This window comes from Pelmatolapia mariae, linkage group LG5, assembly GCF_036321145.2.
Source record: "Pelmatolapia mariae isolate MD_Pm_ZW linkage group LG5, Pm_UMD_F_2, whole genome shotgun sequence".
Taxonomy (NCBI): domain Eukaryota; kingdom Metazoa; phylum Chordata; class Actinopteri; order Cichliformes; family Cichlidae; genus Pelmatolapia; species Pelmatolapia mariae.
The window spans coordinates 18740778-18758493 of NC_086231.1; the positions used below are offsets into that span (position 1 = coordinate 18740778).

Below are 17716 nucleotides of genomic sequence, written 5' to 3' on the forward strand. Positions count from 1 at the left end.
CTCTGCATATGACAATAAAACTTTGATACACTAAATTATGTTTTTTTTTCTTACGTGGCCCTCATTTAAAAGGTTTTTTCCCCCCTCTTTTTTTCCCTTGCCCCTCCTCTCCTTCCGCCAAAGCAGGCACACCTTTCCCTCCGTGGTCCTCCAGCGTTTCTTACCTTCTTGTCGCTGCTTTGAGCCTCGTTGTCTGGCTGTGAACTCTCACCCCAGCTGCTTGGGAAATGTCATACAGGCAGAGGCCCGTGCTGCAGTAGGGGGGCGTAATAGGAGGAAAAAATAACATTTTCACTGCTCTCACTGCATCTTTTTTTATTCGCGTCTCTGAGGTGCAAGTGCCACATCCCCGCTACCAACACCACCAGCAGCAGCAGCAGCCGCCGATAACTAACCGCAGTGCTCAATGCTCACCTCGCATTAGGACTGATATTTAAAAAAAAAAAGAAAGAAAGAAAAGAAAAGAAAAAAATCCGTGCCAGACATGTGAGTAGCAAACCATGGCTTGTCGGTCTCCACTTACCCGTTGACTGCTGTGCGCTCTCGCTATTGTATCCTCACACCAACGGGAACAGATGGTCATTGAACTGTGTCGTTGGGCTTTTGGTGTCACTGTGCTGTTTTCGTGGCTGCACGATCGCGTTTGCGGGGCAGACGGCAGCCTCGCTGGCGGCTTGTTTTGGGGCTCTGCGTCGGCTTGGCTAATTGAGCAACGAGGCTGTGATTTTTCGGCTGTAAATAGCTCAGTGGGAGGGAGACCCATTCATTCAGTGGCCGTGTGATAAGTGTGTGTGATGTAGCTATTAGCTCTTTAGCCCGCTTGCACTCATTTTTTTCCCCTTCCAAGGTAGCCGTGGATTTGGTGTGGAGGCAAAACCAGCCTGGTGTTTCCAGTCAGATGCGGAGGCCCAGGTTAGAGCGCACATAATGCGGCGGTGTTGATGTGAAATGTGTTTGTGGCCCCTCTGAGGAGCACAAACTGAGCTGGAACCACAAAGCTGATGCAGATGCGTGCACGGGGAAGCAGGGGATCATGCAGGAGGTCTCGTTATTCGCTTGTGATCTGGGATGTACTTCAGTGCAAGGAACTCCCTGTACTTTTTTGACTGACTGTAGTGTTCTGCGGGGTTTGTTTGGATTATTGCAACGATTCATTGGTGTACTTATACTTACTTCCTTTAAACGCCCCCCCCCCCTTTTCTTTAAATCCCAAACTTCCACACTGGCATTACCGGAGCTGTCTATTTCCTCAATTAAACTCTGCATTTGATTGGATGCTTTGGTACTAGAAAGATGGCATGATGAGTAGAAATATAACTGCAAGATACTGTGTTGCATTCTTGGGCTATAATTTGACTAATTAGGGTATTTACTCCATTATATATCTAGAAACACTACTGACATCGAGCCATTACACCTTTATCTCTAAACAGTCATGTTTTTTTAATAACCTTAAGAATAAATGGTCTTATTCCAGTGTTTAGTCCTCAAAGATTATAAAATAGCTACATGAAGTTCTGAATTTGTTGCTTTTTGTAATTAAATTTGTCAGCATGTAGTTGAAAGGTGATTGGAAATGCGTGGAGGAGGAGATGACATGCAACAGGTTCAGAGTTTTAAATCTCTTTAAAACTCTGGGATGTTCACAATGACCAAACTCATGCTTTCCATATGGTTGAAGACAAGGTTCCTGCAATGATTTCCAACTCTTCTACTCCTCCGTCCCTCATGGTTTCAGGGGGAAGAACATTAATCCTCTTTGGAAGATGTCAATCCAGCAGACTAACTGGCTTGTGATGCCGATGCCCAGCAGAAGATCCTGGGACTGAGACGTGGATCCCTTTACACTGATGGCCTGGACTGAGTAAGAACTGAGAAACATTCAGTGTTAATTTATTTATTTTTATATGAGCGCTGTGTATGATAGTGTTTGCTTTATCCATGACAGGTTTCAGCTGGCCTGCTGAAGCTATGGGGAGCTGTTGGAGCTGTCTATACAGAGACCCCATCCGAGACAACCATCTCACCAAATTTAAGGTCAGGAATCCCCCAAAAATCTTGTATATGTTTTTTTTCCTCCTTACATAACAGCTGTCCATTTGTGTCCATTTAAACTGTAGTAAACTGACGTGTCTTCCCCTTGTCTTCATGTCATGCTGTTTCTGCCTCTGCTAGGTCACCAATGTAGACGATGAGGGCAACGAGCTGGGCTCTGGGATCATGGAGCTCACCCAAACTGAGCTCATTCTTCACACACGTAAGAGGGACGCCATCCGGTGGCCATATCTCTGCCTGCGACGCTACGGCTATGACTCCAACCTGTTTTCTTTTGAGAGCGGCCGCCGCTGTCAGACCGGGCAGGGTGAGTAACATTTTCTCTGATTTTCTGCTTTGGTTACACGCCTGTAGAGTCGCTGTGTTAGGTGTGGGGGCCACTTTGGGTGTCCCTGACCAGCCTACATGAAGTTAATGGGAAATTAGAATTCAAATGTAAGTCATGCAGTTTGTTCCAATTCATCAAACACTCATCAAAGGATGACTTGGTGTGTGTGTGTGGTGGTGTGTGTGTGTGTGTGTGTGGTGGTGGTGGTGGTTGGGGGGGGATTTGTGAAATTAAATACAACTTTGTTACTTTTATTTTAAAGGCAGTCAGAGGTTACATTTGTGGAGAGCAGATTACTGTGTTCAAGAATTACAGTTTGAAGAAAATCTGGAGCTTCAGGTGAAAAACCAAAGTGGGCAGTTTTGACTTTTTCTCCTCGGCTCTGGACAAGAGCTGTGATGATCTGCGACACAGGAGCTGAAATGGGACATAAACTGTTAACTGACGGCTATCCGTCGATGTCCACCTGACAGGAAAAAAAATGTCAGTCTTTTGAAGCAAGTGAAAGATGAAGTGACCGAAATTAATCCAGAAGTGAAACTGGTATTTTTGCATTGCACTACAAATCACGTGGTGTCATGTAAGTCGGTGCTAAAAATTAACTGTAGTTGATGTAACTAAAATAATTAACTTGGTCGGACTTTGGCTTCACTGCTGGCCGAGCACTTCAAGTCCCTGCTGAATTTTTTTTTATTCTCCTCTCAAAGAGGAGAAGTTTACCCACATGATGAAACATGCGCAGAAGATGTTGGCTCTCTTTGGATCTACCTTCATATGTGAACAAACATTCTCAGTGAGGAAGTTAAACAAATCCATATACAGAACCTCTCTGTGACCATTTCCACCTGAGGCACTGAACCTGACTTTAATGCAGTTGTTCAAGCCCCAAAACAAACCAGACTTCTCTCAGTGATCGAGAAAAAAGGAACTGACCACCTCTGTAATATGGCCGATGTGTCTTTCAAGAAGAAGAGATCTTTGTATATCCTAAAAGTGTTGTCATTGTGCTCTGTTTTTTTTTTTTTAAATAGGAATCTTTGCATTCAAGTGTTCTCGGGCAGAAGAGATCTTTAATCTGCTCCAGGAGCTGATGCAGTGCAACAGCATCAACGTGGTGGAAGAGTCGATGATGATGAGTCGCAGCGGTCACACACCAGAGATGGACATGTCTCGCACACCACAGACACCCAACAGTGAGTCACACAACACCAAACGCACACAAACAAAAGGATGCACTTTGAGACTAATTGCAGATGTTAGATGCAGTAATGCGGCGCTAAATTTAGCAGAACTTGTACAAAAAAGGCTTTGCAACTTTATTTTGGAGTGTTTTTCTTAAGCTGATGAACTATATTACACTTTCTCAGAGTGATGAGTCTATCACCATCCTTACTTCTGAATGACTCAGCCTCTTTAGGACACTCTTTTTATACCCAGTCATGCTACCGAGCTGTTGCCAGTTAACCTATTAAACGGTTTCTTTGAGTCTTTGGTTGCCACTGTTTAAACAGTTCCTGGCATCAAAATGAGATGATACGGCTGCTTGATAAGTTAAATGCCTAATCAGTGTGTGAGAAATGGAGGTTTCCATGTCACATTCTTCTAAATGACATATTAGATCTTTTCATGCTTGAAATGCTTCATCTTGAACTCATAATTGAAGAAAAGTTGGCAGTTTCTGGAGAAAAACAAATTAGCCTTTTTTCCCATTAGGAGTTTTATGAGAAGCTTTTCAGGTTATGAAGTTTGCCCCAGTTTTATCATATTTGTTTACAGTCTCTGCTACTTTAGTGAGAGGCAGGCAACCTGTCCAGGACCTAATAGCAAAGTGGAACGCTTACTGAGGAGCCTTTAGGTTAAAGAGCCTAAGATTTCCATTCAGAATCAGAGAACACCAAAACAGAGCTAGAAGAGAGTCAGTGTTGAGCAGTCATGTTGCTCATTAACGGTTGCACGTGTTAAAGAAGACAACAGTTTGGCAACAGGTTCACTATTTGAAGGTAAAATTGTTTCTACTGCCCCCGAGTGGTGACAACATCTATTTCTTCAGGTTTAACCAACAAATGAGTAGTGACATCTCATCTCATTTAACACTTTGAAGCATAACACAGCCAGAAAGACTTGCTTTCATTATTACATTTACATTACTGTATAAGGAAAATACACTACCATGTCAGCTGACTGAACCTCTGTAAATGCACTTCAAGCACTTCAAATGGTCCTAAAAATGGATATCACTGTTATCCTCTTTGGCTGGATGATAAAACAAAAAAAAAAAAAGAAACATGAAAAATCAAAACATTGTCATGTTTTATTTTTGATTGTGAAAGTGCTGCTGGTCTTAAAAGGTTTGCTTTGGTGGAGGTAAAGCTCCTTCTTCTTTGGTGATTTATTATTCTTGTTGATATAATCCCTTTTTAATGTTTTTTTTTTATGTATCCACTGATTTACTACAAAAAGGATTTTAAATAACACTTTAACATTTAACACTTTACGTGACAGCCTCACCTGATTTTTTTATTTTATTTTTTCTTTACCTGTACCAGCTCCAGCATTTCCTGTCCAGGCTTTTCCCAATGGATACCCTGGTTATCCAATCAGAGGAGATTCCTCTCAACCATCGATTGCTGATGATCATGGACATAGCCTCATGGGTTTGGAAGACCAGGTGAGACCTCTCCGTGCGCTTTTAACTGGACTTTAGCTGTGCTGTTTCCCAATGTGACAAAGTCTTTATTTTCTCTTACAGACCCACACCTATGTAAATACTGTGAGCATGGAGGGGGATCTTTCCATGCGTCATTGTGTGCACTCTCTACCTGAGGTACGGCCTAGCACTTTTCCTGAAACAACACGGGGAGCCATGCCTGTAGGGGGCCAAGGAAATCCGCAGTCCAACCTGCGGTGCTGTCCCCTCGAGGAGCATAAAGATCCTCAGGTGTTCCTACAGACGTCCTCGCAGGAGGTCAAATTCATGCTGGGTCCCACTCCAGCGCAACGGCATCTGCTGGAGAGAGAGAGGGAGAGGCACGGGCACAATCCTCACAACCTTCAGCCAGTAGAGGGCGCAGCAAGCTCAGAGACGGAAGGAGACGAGCCCTCTATGCACCTGTGCAACTCTCACTCCTATCACCATTTCCATCATCACATGCACCGGCACCCGGGCCACGAGCACCAGGAGGGCTGCCAGAGTGGCGAGCTCACGTACGAGAATATCAACGGCCTGCGAAGTGGCCGTAAGCAGCGTCTGAGTCCCAGCAGCGTGTCGCAATCCGTAGGTTCAAGCAGCAGTAGCAGCACCGGGGACAGTCATTCTCACTCCCTCTTACACGGTCACGGGCCGACATCTCTACCCCCGCAGGGGTACCCCTGTGAGAGGGGCATGGGTGGAGCTCATCGTCGGACAGCTCTGCTTAACTACGAGAACTTACCCTCTCTGCCGCCGGTGTGGGAGTACAGCGCTCTCCAGCGGGATGATGAGCAGGAAGAGGAAGATGATGACCAGGATGATGAGGAATATGAAGAAGAAGAGGAAGATTTTGATGAGTACGAATTCTCAGAAGGCCCCGGGACACCCAATGGTTACCATCAAGACGGCCGGGGCATCCACAGAGACGCCCTGCAGAACTATGTCAACACAGAGCAGGTCCAGCCTCCCCGGCTTCGACACGCCTGCCCCCCGCATCCACGGCCGTGTCACCCAGACAGAGGGGGGCGAATATTTAGCTTTGATTTCCGCAGACGATCGAGGTCAGGGGTTGGAGGCTGTGAGCACAGCCACATGCCTCCTTCGCGGCAGCTGAATTACATCCAGGTGGACCTGGAAGGAGAGCCTCCCTGCCAAGCCCTCAGCAGCGGGGGTGCCCAGACCCAGCCACAGCACCAGCGCCTACCACCCAAAAAATGTGGTCCGCAGGCACCCCGGCGCAGTGAATGCTACGCAGTCATTGACCTAAAGAAGACCGCTGCCATGTCCAACCTGCAGAAAGCTCTGCCCAGGGATGATGGGACTTCCAGAAAGACTCGCCACAACAGCACAGACCTGCCTCTGTAAATGGTGTTCAAACTGAAAAGGAGCGATGAAGACAGATGAAGGCTTATCCTCATCTTAGCACACTGGACCCTTCACTGTCATCCATCCATTCAACTGTCGGGCTGATCAGTACAGTACAGGTACCTAATTAGAAACTTACTGAAACCTAACTGTGCATATACAAGCAAAAGAGAAATCTCTGAGGAGAATTTGCCATTTTATTTTGTGTTGTCAGATATTTGGTGTAAAGCTCTCTGGAGAAATCTGCATTTTTTATTTTTTATTTTTTTTGGATATTTGAATATTATTATATCTAACCATAAAGTCACATATATGTATGTAAAATATATGTATATATGACTTTTGGCTTAGTTTGGCCGAGAGTTTAGCAGAGAGTTATAAGTAGAAGCAGTCGTTGCCATAATGTTTTAGTGCAAATTTTTTAAAACCATCTACACTCATAAATGTTGTTGCTCCTATCATATAGTTTGCCAGACACTGAGTGTCAGAGTTGTGAACCTCATCTCAGAAATTATGTTGTTGGCATGAAGGATGGTAATGGTTCCTCCCAGATACTGGTCAATGTTCATACCTCATCAAAAGCACTTAAATCTAATGTTGTGGCTAGTAGAAGAGACCATTATTTGTTACTGTATGCCTATAGAGCATTTTGCACACAATCCTATGGAATTGTATTTCATCTTTTTTTTTTTTTCCTTTTTTAAGGAGTTATTTAGTTCAGTCCTAGCTTAAAAAAAGAGATGGCTTAAACAAATCGAAGAGAATGTGATATTTGAAGAAATATGCTAAACTAAATGATGGTAAAAGTAGCACACATGCATTAAATGAGCTTTAGCTCCCTCCTGTCAACATGCAGCAATTGAAAAAGTAGCATATCAACTTTGATCACACCTCCTGCTTATCATCTCAAACCTGCAGGAGGTTCACGCTTGTCACGTTGCACTTTTGACCCTGGGCCGCTGAAACGCTCTTTGTCACCACTCCCGCGCCAATGGAGCCACAGGTTGTGTCCTTTTACCAAAAACAGGGGTTCAAATATTTCCCGGAGGTAATAATGTAGATAGTTTATTTAAATGTTCTTGACGGAGACGCTGATAACCTCAAATCGTGGCATTAAGCTATAACCTCACACAAAATGTTGTCAGTTATCAGGTACGGATGTTCTGTTTGAAAAGGGTTGTCGCAAAATCATCCACTGAAGATTTTTGTGAGAGAAATTATCAACCAATTATCAGATATTTATTTATTTATTTATTTCACTTTAATTTATTCTGTCTTTTTTTTCTTAAAGTTGTAGTAATTTTGTTTTCCACGTGACGACCAGCGTTTTGTAGTCCAGTTGGTAATATGGAGACCAAAGTTTCACCTCAGATTACCACTGGACACTTATGTATTACTGTTATAACTGTGCTTAATTATATTTTAAACAAAAGAAAGACTGTATTTATATTTTAAGTGCCAAAACTTAATTGCAAACTGTACGATGAATAAAATCAAATGTGCCATTTGGGTTGGTAGAAATCTATAGGACAGAAAGGCATAAGAGGAGAACAGTCAGAAGACAAAAAAAAAAAGAAAGAAAATCCTGCTTTTTAAGGATAACACAAGCTAAAATAATAAAATCTGCACATTCCACCTCATCCACATCGACAGCCATTTCGAAGGGGGATATAAGAATGGTAATCTTGTGGTCTGATAATCACTGTTAGGGTGGTTTTTATGCTGCTACCTGTACATACTGACAGTAGCCCATGTAAGCTACATGAAAAAAAATGATGTGATGTCAGATCCTTATCATATCGTTGATAGAAGTAGCATTGTTGTGTTCTCTTGAGATTTTTTTATTTTCTCAGAGCTGTAGAAATGTCACGTACCATTTAATTGAATGTTTAATTTGACCAATATTTCATGTAATCGAGATTTTCTGATTAACTAACTGTCTGGTATGGGGAGAGTTAATGGAAGCACATGAATCTGTCTCTTTCTTTTTTCTTCTTTAAAAAAAAAAAAAAATGAGCGTTCACATCAGGGTGATGTTTTCAGCCTATAAAGGAAGGCCAGATGTTCTATGTTTACACATGTGCGGGCCTTCAGATGCAGATGTATTGTGGCATTAAGCTGAAGTTGGTCTTTTTTTTTTTTCCTTCCACGCAGCATTTAGATTAAATGAGACAAAAATGCATTTTTTTAACATCTGTGCATGAATTGAAGTATTCAAGCTGAGTGGATACAACATTTTAAAATGTGTTAAGAATAAACAGAGCCCAACCAATTTATTGCCGTGCAAATGTTATCAGACGATATAAGCTATTTGCTGATATATTAGTGTTAGGGTTTATAATTTTGGATAAATAAAAATTAAAAAGGTAGAGAAGAGACAAAAAAAACACCCTTCAACTATGCTCTGTGTTGATGTTTCATGGTTTGTCCAACAGGGGGCACTCTACAGCAACAAAACAACCAGCTGATCCAAACAGAGTTGGCCAGAGTGTAAAGTCATAAATAAATAACAAGAAATAAAAAAAAATGCTGGGTAATTCTTTTTGTTTAATGTGCCTGAAAGAGAGAAAAACAAAACAAATGTTTATATCGCAGTATTGGATATCAGTATCTTAAAAATTTGGAAGGCCTCTTATGTGCTTACGTGAAGCTAAAACCTAAATTCTTCTGTTCCTTGAAATGATATATTATCATATTTCAGTTCCCACTTCAGGTATTTTCCTCAAATAGAAAAACAAAACAGAAATAAGAATTTGTGTGAGCCATTATAGATGTAAAATTTTGAATTATTACCCAAATATTGTACTACTGTTACTTTCAAGACAAAGTAGTAAATGTTCAGATTTTCTAAAATTTGATATATAACCAGCAAGTTTAAAAAAAAATGTGTATATATATATTTTTGCCCTAATTAGTTATTAAAATCTTCAGATAATTAGTTAAAAGATGGCTACCAATATAAAACAATCTGCTACTAATGTTTTATTTTAAGTGATCAAAAGGATTTTACAACAACAAATGTTATCTAATATTTTTTTTAACAATCCATTTAAAACTACAAACATTAAACTTGAAACTGTGAAACTCTCAAATGGTTGACAAAGCAGTTAATCAGCTTTCATTGTAGTAAAATAAGTGTAACTTAGCTTGCTAACTTTACATAAAACTTGCTTGTTGTTTTTGATTTTGTTCTTTGACAAAAACACGTTAACCAATTATCTCCTATTTATAAAAAAAAGACCAACTTGTAGCTGCCATTTTTGCTAGATTTGTGAGGACATTGTTGCGATACATCAGAGGGATGTTTACATTTTTTGCAATAATATGTAATTCGTTGTTTTGCCAATCCAAATTGGACCAATATTTGAAGATTATTGAAATGTATAGTCTAAAGAGGTGTGGGCTTAATGTATTTAATCACGTTTGTCTATGAATCTTATTATTTGAGATATAATGTTCATTTTTCAGCCTCAGTAGAGTGAATTTAAGTTTGAAAAGAAAAATGTTTTCTTGACTGTCAGTTAGCTCAACATGAACAGTGCCATATATTATGTTACCATTGCCAATACTTCAGAGTTTATTGCGTTACATTTTTCAAAGCTGTGGTGATGTATCATAAACGACTCCGTAAGTCAATCATCCATTTTCTCAAAATAGTGTTACGTGTGGTTTTATAGGCGTTATAAAATTCTGCACCATTACCGTGATTGCCACTGTTTATTGATTAATAATCAATGACGTTGAAGTAATTGTTTTTCAAATCATTCAGCTTCAAAGTACTGATCTTATCTCATCGCTGCTGAGGTCAAACGAACTCGGGGGGCCATAAGATAACGGCACCCACCTCATTACTCACTGTGATTGGCCTGGTGCCGATGCTATCTCAAGCATTTACTTTTCATAAACTTTAGTATTTATGCCTAAGGCATGATTCACACAGGTGTCTATGAGATTGTCAGTGTGGTGTGGTTGTTTCTGCTTGTGCAATCTGCAGGGCAAGTGGCAACGAGTCCTCCCATTAGGTTCCCCAAAACAGCATTTATTTGAAGGGGTTGTTTTAAAATAAAAGTCAAAATAAAAATAATATATGTTCTTTGTGTTTACCATGAAAGCGTAATTGCATACCTTATCCATTTAAAAAAAAAAAAAAAAAAAAAAGTCTTGTTGTGCCTTGCATTTTCAAGCTGAAGAAATATCTTTACTGCCATTGATGGCAGCATCCTGATGGAGAAAAGAAAGTCAGCGCCTCTTGAAGGTTTGGAGACTGAAAGCAAAATAGCCTTTTAGTCATTTGTGTTGTACTCTGTAGTCAATCCTGATGGTCAATCACTGTATTTTTTCCCTCTTTATTTTTCTTAAATGAAGTTTGTTAAAAGAGAAGTTTGGCATTTTGGGAAAAATGAATATTTGCTTTCTTTACTAAGAGTTAGATTGATGCCACAGACACTCATGTGATATGAAAGACGTAGACATAGGTTTGTGAAGCCCTGGTTTGAAGCCTCAATTTTAGCATGTTATCTGCTGCCATGATGGGTTTTTTATTTGGCACATTTTGAACAGAGGGTGGCATGCTACTTTATCAGCTAACGCTGACAATCTTGGGTAACTTGGAGAGCACATTGGTGTTAAGTAACATAACACTAAAACGGTAAAAGAAAATTCTTTAAAAATAGAATTTCATTTTGGTTTTTGGTTTGTTTGTTTTTTTTTTAAAAAAATACTATTTTACTGTTTAATTATTTGAAATAGCAAAGGGGAAAGCTAGTAGACAGCTAATGCTAGCAGCCACTTGTGTTGGTAGGCTAACTACCTTTTAAAATGCTCTTATAAAAATATTCATAACTCACCACTTTAGAGTTGTTATGAAGTGATAAATTAATGAACAGAAACTTGTTTTTTTTTTTTGGTTTTTTTGGTTTTTTTACACGGTTCAAAAATGCTTATTTATCCTGTATGACTTGGCAGTTCAGCAGCTTTATGTGTTAAAACGATAAGGTTTATCATGCTCCCACCTAGCTTAGCTCAACTTGACTTAGAGACTGAAAAGCATCCTATCTTTATTTGCAGGCGCTCTGCTTGTCAAAGTCCTGCTCAGCTGATTTTGTGTTTTTAAAGCCAAATGAGTATAAAAATGGACGTTCAGGAGCAAAGAGGAGTACTGTTAGTGAAGTTAAGCTATCTAGAATGACTACTGTACATAAGAAGCATACTGTGGTAGTATTATGAATCGCTTCTGTCTGACAAAATGTTTAAGTTTGAAACACGTGGATAAAATAATGTCTATTTTTAATCTTTTCTGAAGGTGTCATAGTATAGTTGAAGAAAAGAGACATATTTGTTTTAGTGGTTGAATGTTACGCTTGATTAATTTCTCTGAGACTTCTCGGAGAAATCCAGTTTGCCAGCTCAAGTTTGGGTATTAAAATGTGAATTCACATTATTAACAGTATTGTTTCTAAAGTGTTTTTTTTTTTTTAAATTTATGATTGATTATTTAATTTGTTAAGCACTGTAGTTAAAATACAAATTGCCGAGGCTCAGAGGTGTTGCTAGGCAGATTCTACTACCTTTAGACTTATACAGGGCAGCTGACAATCTTTACACTGAACTAGCAGTCTGCAAGCGACAGCTTTATATTTACTGTAAAGACATGAGATTGGTGGTGTTCTCATCCAACTCTTGAAGGCAGATAAAGCATTTTTCCTAAAAATGTGGGACCATTCTTTTAAGTTGTTGAAATCAAATCTGAATATTTCAGAGTTTTTATTTGAGCCAACTTGAGACAGACAGTGATTTGTAAAAGTCTGAGCAGTGAAAAAGCCAAACTCAGTATGACTGGAAAGGTGTGAATCATGACTAGTGTGTTGTGCAGCATGCATTGTCGATTATAAGTAAAGATTATAGTCTTTGTCATCTAACCGTCAGGTGACGCTGACGTGAGCGTCTGATTTCCCATCAGCTGCAGCTTCTGTTGGTGTAGCTGAATGAGGAAATAAACAACAACAAAAAAGATGTTTTGTTTGTTTGTTTGTTTGTTTGTTTGTTTGTTTGTTTGTTTGTTTGTTTGTTTGTTTGTTTTGGGGTTTTTTTTAATTTTTTATATATGAATCATGTGTTGGGTTTAAAGAATACAGTGGGAACAGAAAGGCCAGCAGTTATACATCACATCGTCTTCATCAGTGCTTTCCATCACCATAAATAATCATAAAAATGGCATATTGTAAAACCTCAACTTCCTGTTCATGCTACAAGATCTTTGTCAAAATACTGAAAAGCATCAGAAAACTGTAATATCATATTATTATTATTATTATTATTATTATTGTGTATTTTTTTTTCCTTTAAATCTGGTTTGTTTTTGTCCGGGTGTAATTGCCACCGGGGGTGATGTACATGTACGGGTCTGAGCTGTACTTCTTTTTTTTTTTTTTTTTTTTTTTTTTTTTTGTGACTGATTTGTGTATTTACATACAGTTTGGGCTAACTTTGTGACTATTATATGAATTTATGAATTGAATGAGTGCCAAATATGCTTGAGCATGACAAAATCCGGGACCTGCAAGGAGCTGCAGGCACTCTGACTCATCAGAGCGATGCCTGAGTGACTCACTGCTGTTGTAGACTCTCCTTGAGTGTTGAATGCACAGCTGAAGGTTTAATCATGCTTAATATTTTTTATGAAAATGAGGGGGGGGGGGACTTCTTTATGTTTTGGTCTCAGTTTGAAAAACTTTCTTCAGATATTTGTTGTATGTTTCTGTGTCCAATCATGGCTTATTAATGAGTATGCAGTGATGGTCTTATCATGCTGCCATTAGAGGTGACTATAAAAAGCTTCATTTGTTGAACTGTCAAAAAAAAAAAAGAAGTCATTTTGGGTCATTTTCATTCTTAAATCATTCCACACAGAGATACGTTGTATGTTATCTGAACTCCTCTTCATCCCAAAAACAAGGTGAGCCTGACATCTGGTGAATTTTACCCTGAATTTTATCAAATATAGAGTGTGGATTTGTCCAAAATGTAAAAGTTAATGTAATTCTAATAATAAAATGAAGCTATGGAAAAAAACAAAAACAAACCCCACTGTGCACTAAATGGTGTCAGTTTTTTCTTCATGTCGACATATCAATAACAAAGCTTTTTCCCCTCCAGGATCACGTGCCTCATTGTTCTTACATTATGGCATTTACTGGATATTTTTTTTTACAATCAGAGTTTAAGATTTAAAGAAAAGAAAATGAGGGGAAATGTGATTAATGTCATAAGAAACCTGATAACTTTAAAAAGAGAAAAGCTTTGTTCCACAAGCATGTGAAACTGTCCTTATGAAATGCCTGTAATACAATACCCAAAGTGTTGCATTGAAGATCATTCAACCTCAGGCACAGAAGCTAAGAGGTGAGCTGACAGGAATGCCTTTACTCAACGGAGATGAGTGATGTTAAATGTATGAAGGCCATCTCAAGCAGAATGAGTAGCTCAATGTCCTGCACAAGAGGAGTTATTTACTCTTCAAATTGTGGATTAACCAACAATGAAATAGTGATTTTTATTCCAGATTTATTTTTGCAGCTCAATATTAACATCTTTTAAGCACGTCTCTCTCTGTGATGGTAATTATATGTACAGAGAACGTGGTTCATGTGAGCTTTAGATTTACACCAAAATGTAAATGTATTCCTTAAATGGGAGAAGCCTTGTGTTCATATAATTGTCTGGTTATTCTATCAGAAAGTTAGTTAGGCTTGGTGGCTTTAGCTAAAGTGATTAATAAGAGAACATCAGTAGATGTACAATGGCCTTTCACTGTGTCTTGAAACTCGTGCTGCTGTTTGCCGTGCGTGTCTGATTTCTATGTGAGCATAGAACCTGAAATACCAGAAATGTAATTGGCTGTCTGTGATTTCACTAGAAACACTTGAGCTCGTCATTGTGCAACAGCCAGATTGGGATTGTTTCACATGCATTCAAACCTGCAAGCAGCAACTGCGCGTTTAAAGGTTGAAGACACAAAGTTTGGTTGATTTATACATGAGTTACTGCATACCAGCCATACACACACTCATTTTTAGCAGCAGAGGAATTTCACACCTCACAGTGTGCACCTGTCTTCCATTGTATGAAAATAGCAGTCACAATCCCCCACTCAAATCCCAAAATGTCCTAAATGCAGTGCTCTGGTGACTATTTATTATTTGCCATAGTAAATGAGCCCCGCACTAGTTGGATTAAAATAACACTTTTTGCCCCCCTGGTGGTCCTCCTTGGGTCCTCATACTCTGGGCCCTCTGGATGTCTGGGGCCTAGATCTCCTCCATACCTGCTTAAAGCCCTGGGGGGCGGGGCTATGGCTCCCCACACTCCCTAGCAGATCGTTACATGGAGAAACCTTTTGGGTTTTTTTTTTTTGACAGACAGCGCACAATGTGCTTTGAAGTAGCAGCTAAGAAAGGTGTAGTTTATGTCTATGAACAGTGAACACCTGTGTGGATCAGCGCGCTTGTATTCAAAAGGTTTCCCCATGTAACGGTCAGCTATGGCCATGATGATCCAGTTGGTAAAGTAAATCCGCTTGGCATCTTTCTTGGCCGTCAGACAACAATTCTGATGGCTAAAGATCCAAACGGGACAGGCAAAAAAAACCAACAAAAAAACACTTTCAGCCTTCATCTTCGCGTGTATCTCAGCATGCAACTAGTTAGCCCACTTTTGCAGTAGATTCATAGGTATCCATCACTCCTGTGGTAGCTTTTGTTATGACTTGCCCCTTCTGTTCCTGTCAGTTGTGCCAGAAAAAAATGGAACAAATTAACTGGCTGTTGAATGACACAGAAAGATAAGCAAAATGCGCTTAAACTGACCTCAAATTTAAAGACTGTCTTTAAGCATGTCATCAACTACAGCAATGTAAAGGGCAAATTGTAAATGATCTGCTGACAGACTAACTATAAGTAGCTGAAAACTGCACCAATTACAGCACTGTTACTGGTATTTCAGCTGCAAGAAACTTATGGTTATGTAGACCATAAATGGACATTGCATTCTCAGTAAAAGCAATAATGTGAATATAAACCTGTATCTAGTATATTAAAAATGTGACACATTTGTGCTGTAAATACAGCTGAATTCCTCATTTAACATTTATAATCCCCAACTTCCCCATATCTGGAGTAAATGATTTACTATGAAGAAAGTTAAACATATATAAGAAGTGTAGATGACTCTTTTGATGTAAAATAACTAACCTGTGTTTATGAGATAAGAGCTGCTTCCTTCTTGTTTAAAGCCTTAGGGCTTACAAATGGTTACCATTTCCTACAGAAATAATACAGTCATCAAAAATATTTCATTCAGTTGCTTGAAGAACCACTGTTAGCAGCAATAACTTCAAGTAATTTTCTGTATGACTTCATCAGTCTTTCATATCATTGGGGAGGAATTTTGGCTAGTTGTTTTTAGAGCATAGCTGCAGTTCATTGACACTGGAGGCCATGCATTTATTCACAGCTCACTTAAAGGCCTACTGATATCTGGACTACAGCAGCATATCCCTCCACCACCGTGCTTGACAGCTGGTTTGTCTTTTTCTAATATGGTGTTTGGTTTTCACTTAACATGGTGCTGTGCATTATAGCTATACTTGTTCTGTCTTTTTCTAATGTGATGGACTGTACTAAGTTGCTCTCTCACATGTTTCCCTGTTGTTTTCACTGTAGAATGATGGACTTCACATTTTTGGAAATGGCCTTATATGCCTAACCAGATTGGTGGGCAGCAGCAATTGTTTCTCTAAGATTATTGTTGATGTCTTTCCTCCTTGGGATTGTGTTAACACACACCTGAATCCTCCAGGCCAACAAACTGCCAGAGCTTCTGCTTTTATAGAGGCGCTCACTCTTGATGATGATCAGTTAATCAACTGGATTTGATTAGCAGCACCTGGCTGCTTATTACACTTGTAATTCCTATGGAAGCATTAAGGATGCACTTAGTTTTTCACAGGACTACATAGTCTTGTGAAAACTTTCTTTTTCACATAACTGTGTAAAGTCAAGAGACACCCTTTTCATTGCGTGTATGCATTTTTTGGTTAATGAAGAGTGATGCTGCACGCATTATCCTTGTTCGCCTTTACACCTGTACCTGAGGAGTCATGTCAAAGTTAAGTAGTCGGTCTTTTTCATGTGTGTAATTTGCTCTTTCACTCTCTGTCAGTGTGAATGATTAAGGCTAATCCAATGTTTACTCGTACAGGTGCACAGACAGTTTAGCAACTCTGCATAGTGTCAGATCCTGTGGCGACCTGAGACCAGCGTTTACAACTGGTACCTAATGTACTCTCAGCGCCTCTTTGTTAGCGTAAGCGCGAAGTCATGGAAGCCTGCTCACAATTTCTTTTTGGCTTAAAGGAAAATAAAGCCAAGGATGTTTTCTCTTTTCTGCGTTTGATGTGTTGTTGTGAACCGAGATAAGAAGTGACGTGGAATCATTACCAAACCTCTGCTGTACAATTGAATAACTAAATAAAATTAGGAACACTCAAAAGTAACAAACTAAAAGCATGGACAACTTCAAAAGTGAAAACTAAGTGGAATGTATGGATGTATTACATGTGAACCTGGATTTATGGCTGTAGATTTCCATGTCAGTAAGTTGAGCTGATCATCTAGTGGCAGATGTTTACTAGTAACATAACCTGTGTGTACTGTTGCTAGCTGGGTTTGTGCTGCTATTTGACAGGTCAGAGTTCCTAGAAACACTTTTTCTGCCCTTCGCTTCATGCACCCTAATATGTTTTCATTTTAAAACAGGTAACATGCATTCAGCTCTGTCTGTACTCTGCCATTCTGGGAACCTGAAAATAGAGAACTCTCTTTAAGGTGAGACACAGACATTCACATTTTCTTTCCAAATGAGAGTTTTGCAAATTAGGCATAATATGAGCTAGTGTCAGTCTAACCTTCAATTTAGACACTGGTCAATCCAACAGTCCACATCGATTTGCCATCACATTGGGTAACACAAGCTTACAGTTTATCTCGCGATGGCCTCCATATATTTTCTGACAGTGGAACGATTCTGACTGAAAGGCTGTAAGACAAAAATGTGAGACTGACTGTTCAGTAATGTGCACATTATTTAAAGCAACCTTTGTTACAACTTGATTTACAATATTGCCATTTAAAGATGAAATAACAACACAGTTATTAATGTGTACACAAGTCTGAATAAGAGTATTTTTATTACATTTACTAACATATTTTTAAATATAAATG

General features: G+C 39.4%; 1 protein-coding gene across 3 annotated transcripts; it reads left to right on the forward strand.

Moving 5' to 3' along the window:
• Positions 1-226: 226 nt before the first annotated feature.
• frs3 (fibroblast growth factor receptor substrate 3) lies at positions 227-17320 on the forward strand. Of its 3 annotated transcripts, XM_063473996.1 has the most exons (8): positions 227-486; positions 1739-1864; positions 1949-2037; positions 2176-2362; positions 3415-3576; positions 4930-5051; positions 5133-6556; positions 17252-17320. In XM_063473996.1, exons 3-7 carry the CDS (start codon positions 1972-1974, stop codon positions 6435-6437), a joined length of 1842 nt encoding a protein of 613 aa, XP_063330066.1. In that variant the 5' UTR covers positions 227-486; positions 1739-1864; positions 1949-1971; the 3' UTR covers positions 6438-6556; positions 17252-17320. The 3 variants fall into 3 exon arrangements, with proteins under 3 accessions (XP_063330066.1, XP_063330064.1, XP_063330065.1); XM_063473994.1 differs by lacking the exons at positions 227-486; positions 1739-1864 and having other exon boundaries at positions 1942-2037; XM_063473995.1 differs by lacking the exons at positions 227-486; positions 1739-1864; positions 17252-17320 and having other exon boundaries at positions 1942-2037; positions 5133-6595.
• The last annotated feature ends 396 nt before the right edge of the window (positions 17321-17716 follow it).

Excerpts from the sequence above, each read along its gene's own strand:
- frs3 (XM_063473994.1), top strand. The coding sequence starts at position 1,942 with ATGACAGGTTTCAGCTGGCCTGCTGAAGCTATGGGGAGCTGTTGGAGC. Across the intron at positions 2,038-2,175 it reads ACCATCTCACCAAATTTAAG|GTCACCAATGTAGACGATGA; the intron begins GTCAGGAATCCC and ends TGCCTCTGCTAG. Across the intron at positions 3,577-4,929 it reads CACACCACAGACACCCAACA|CTCCAGCATTTCCTGTCCAG; the intron begins GTGAGTCACACA and ends TACCTGTACCAG.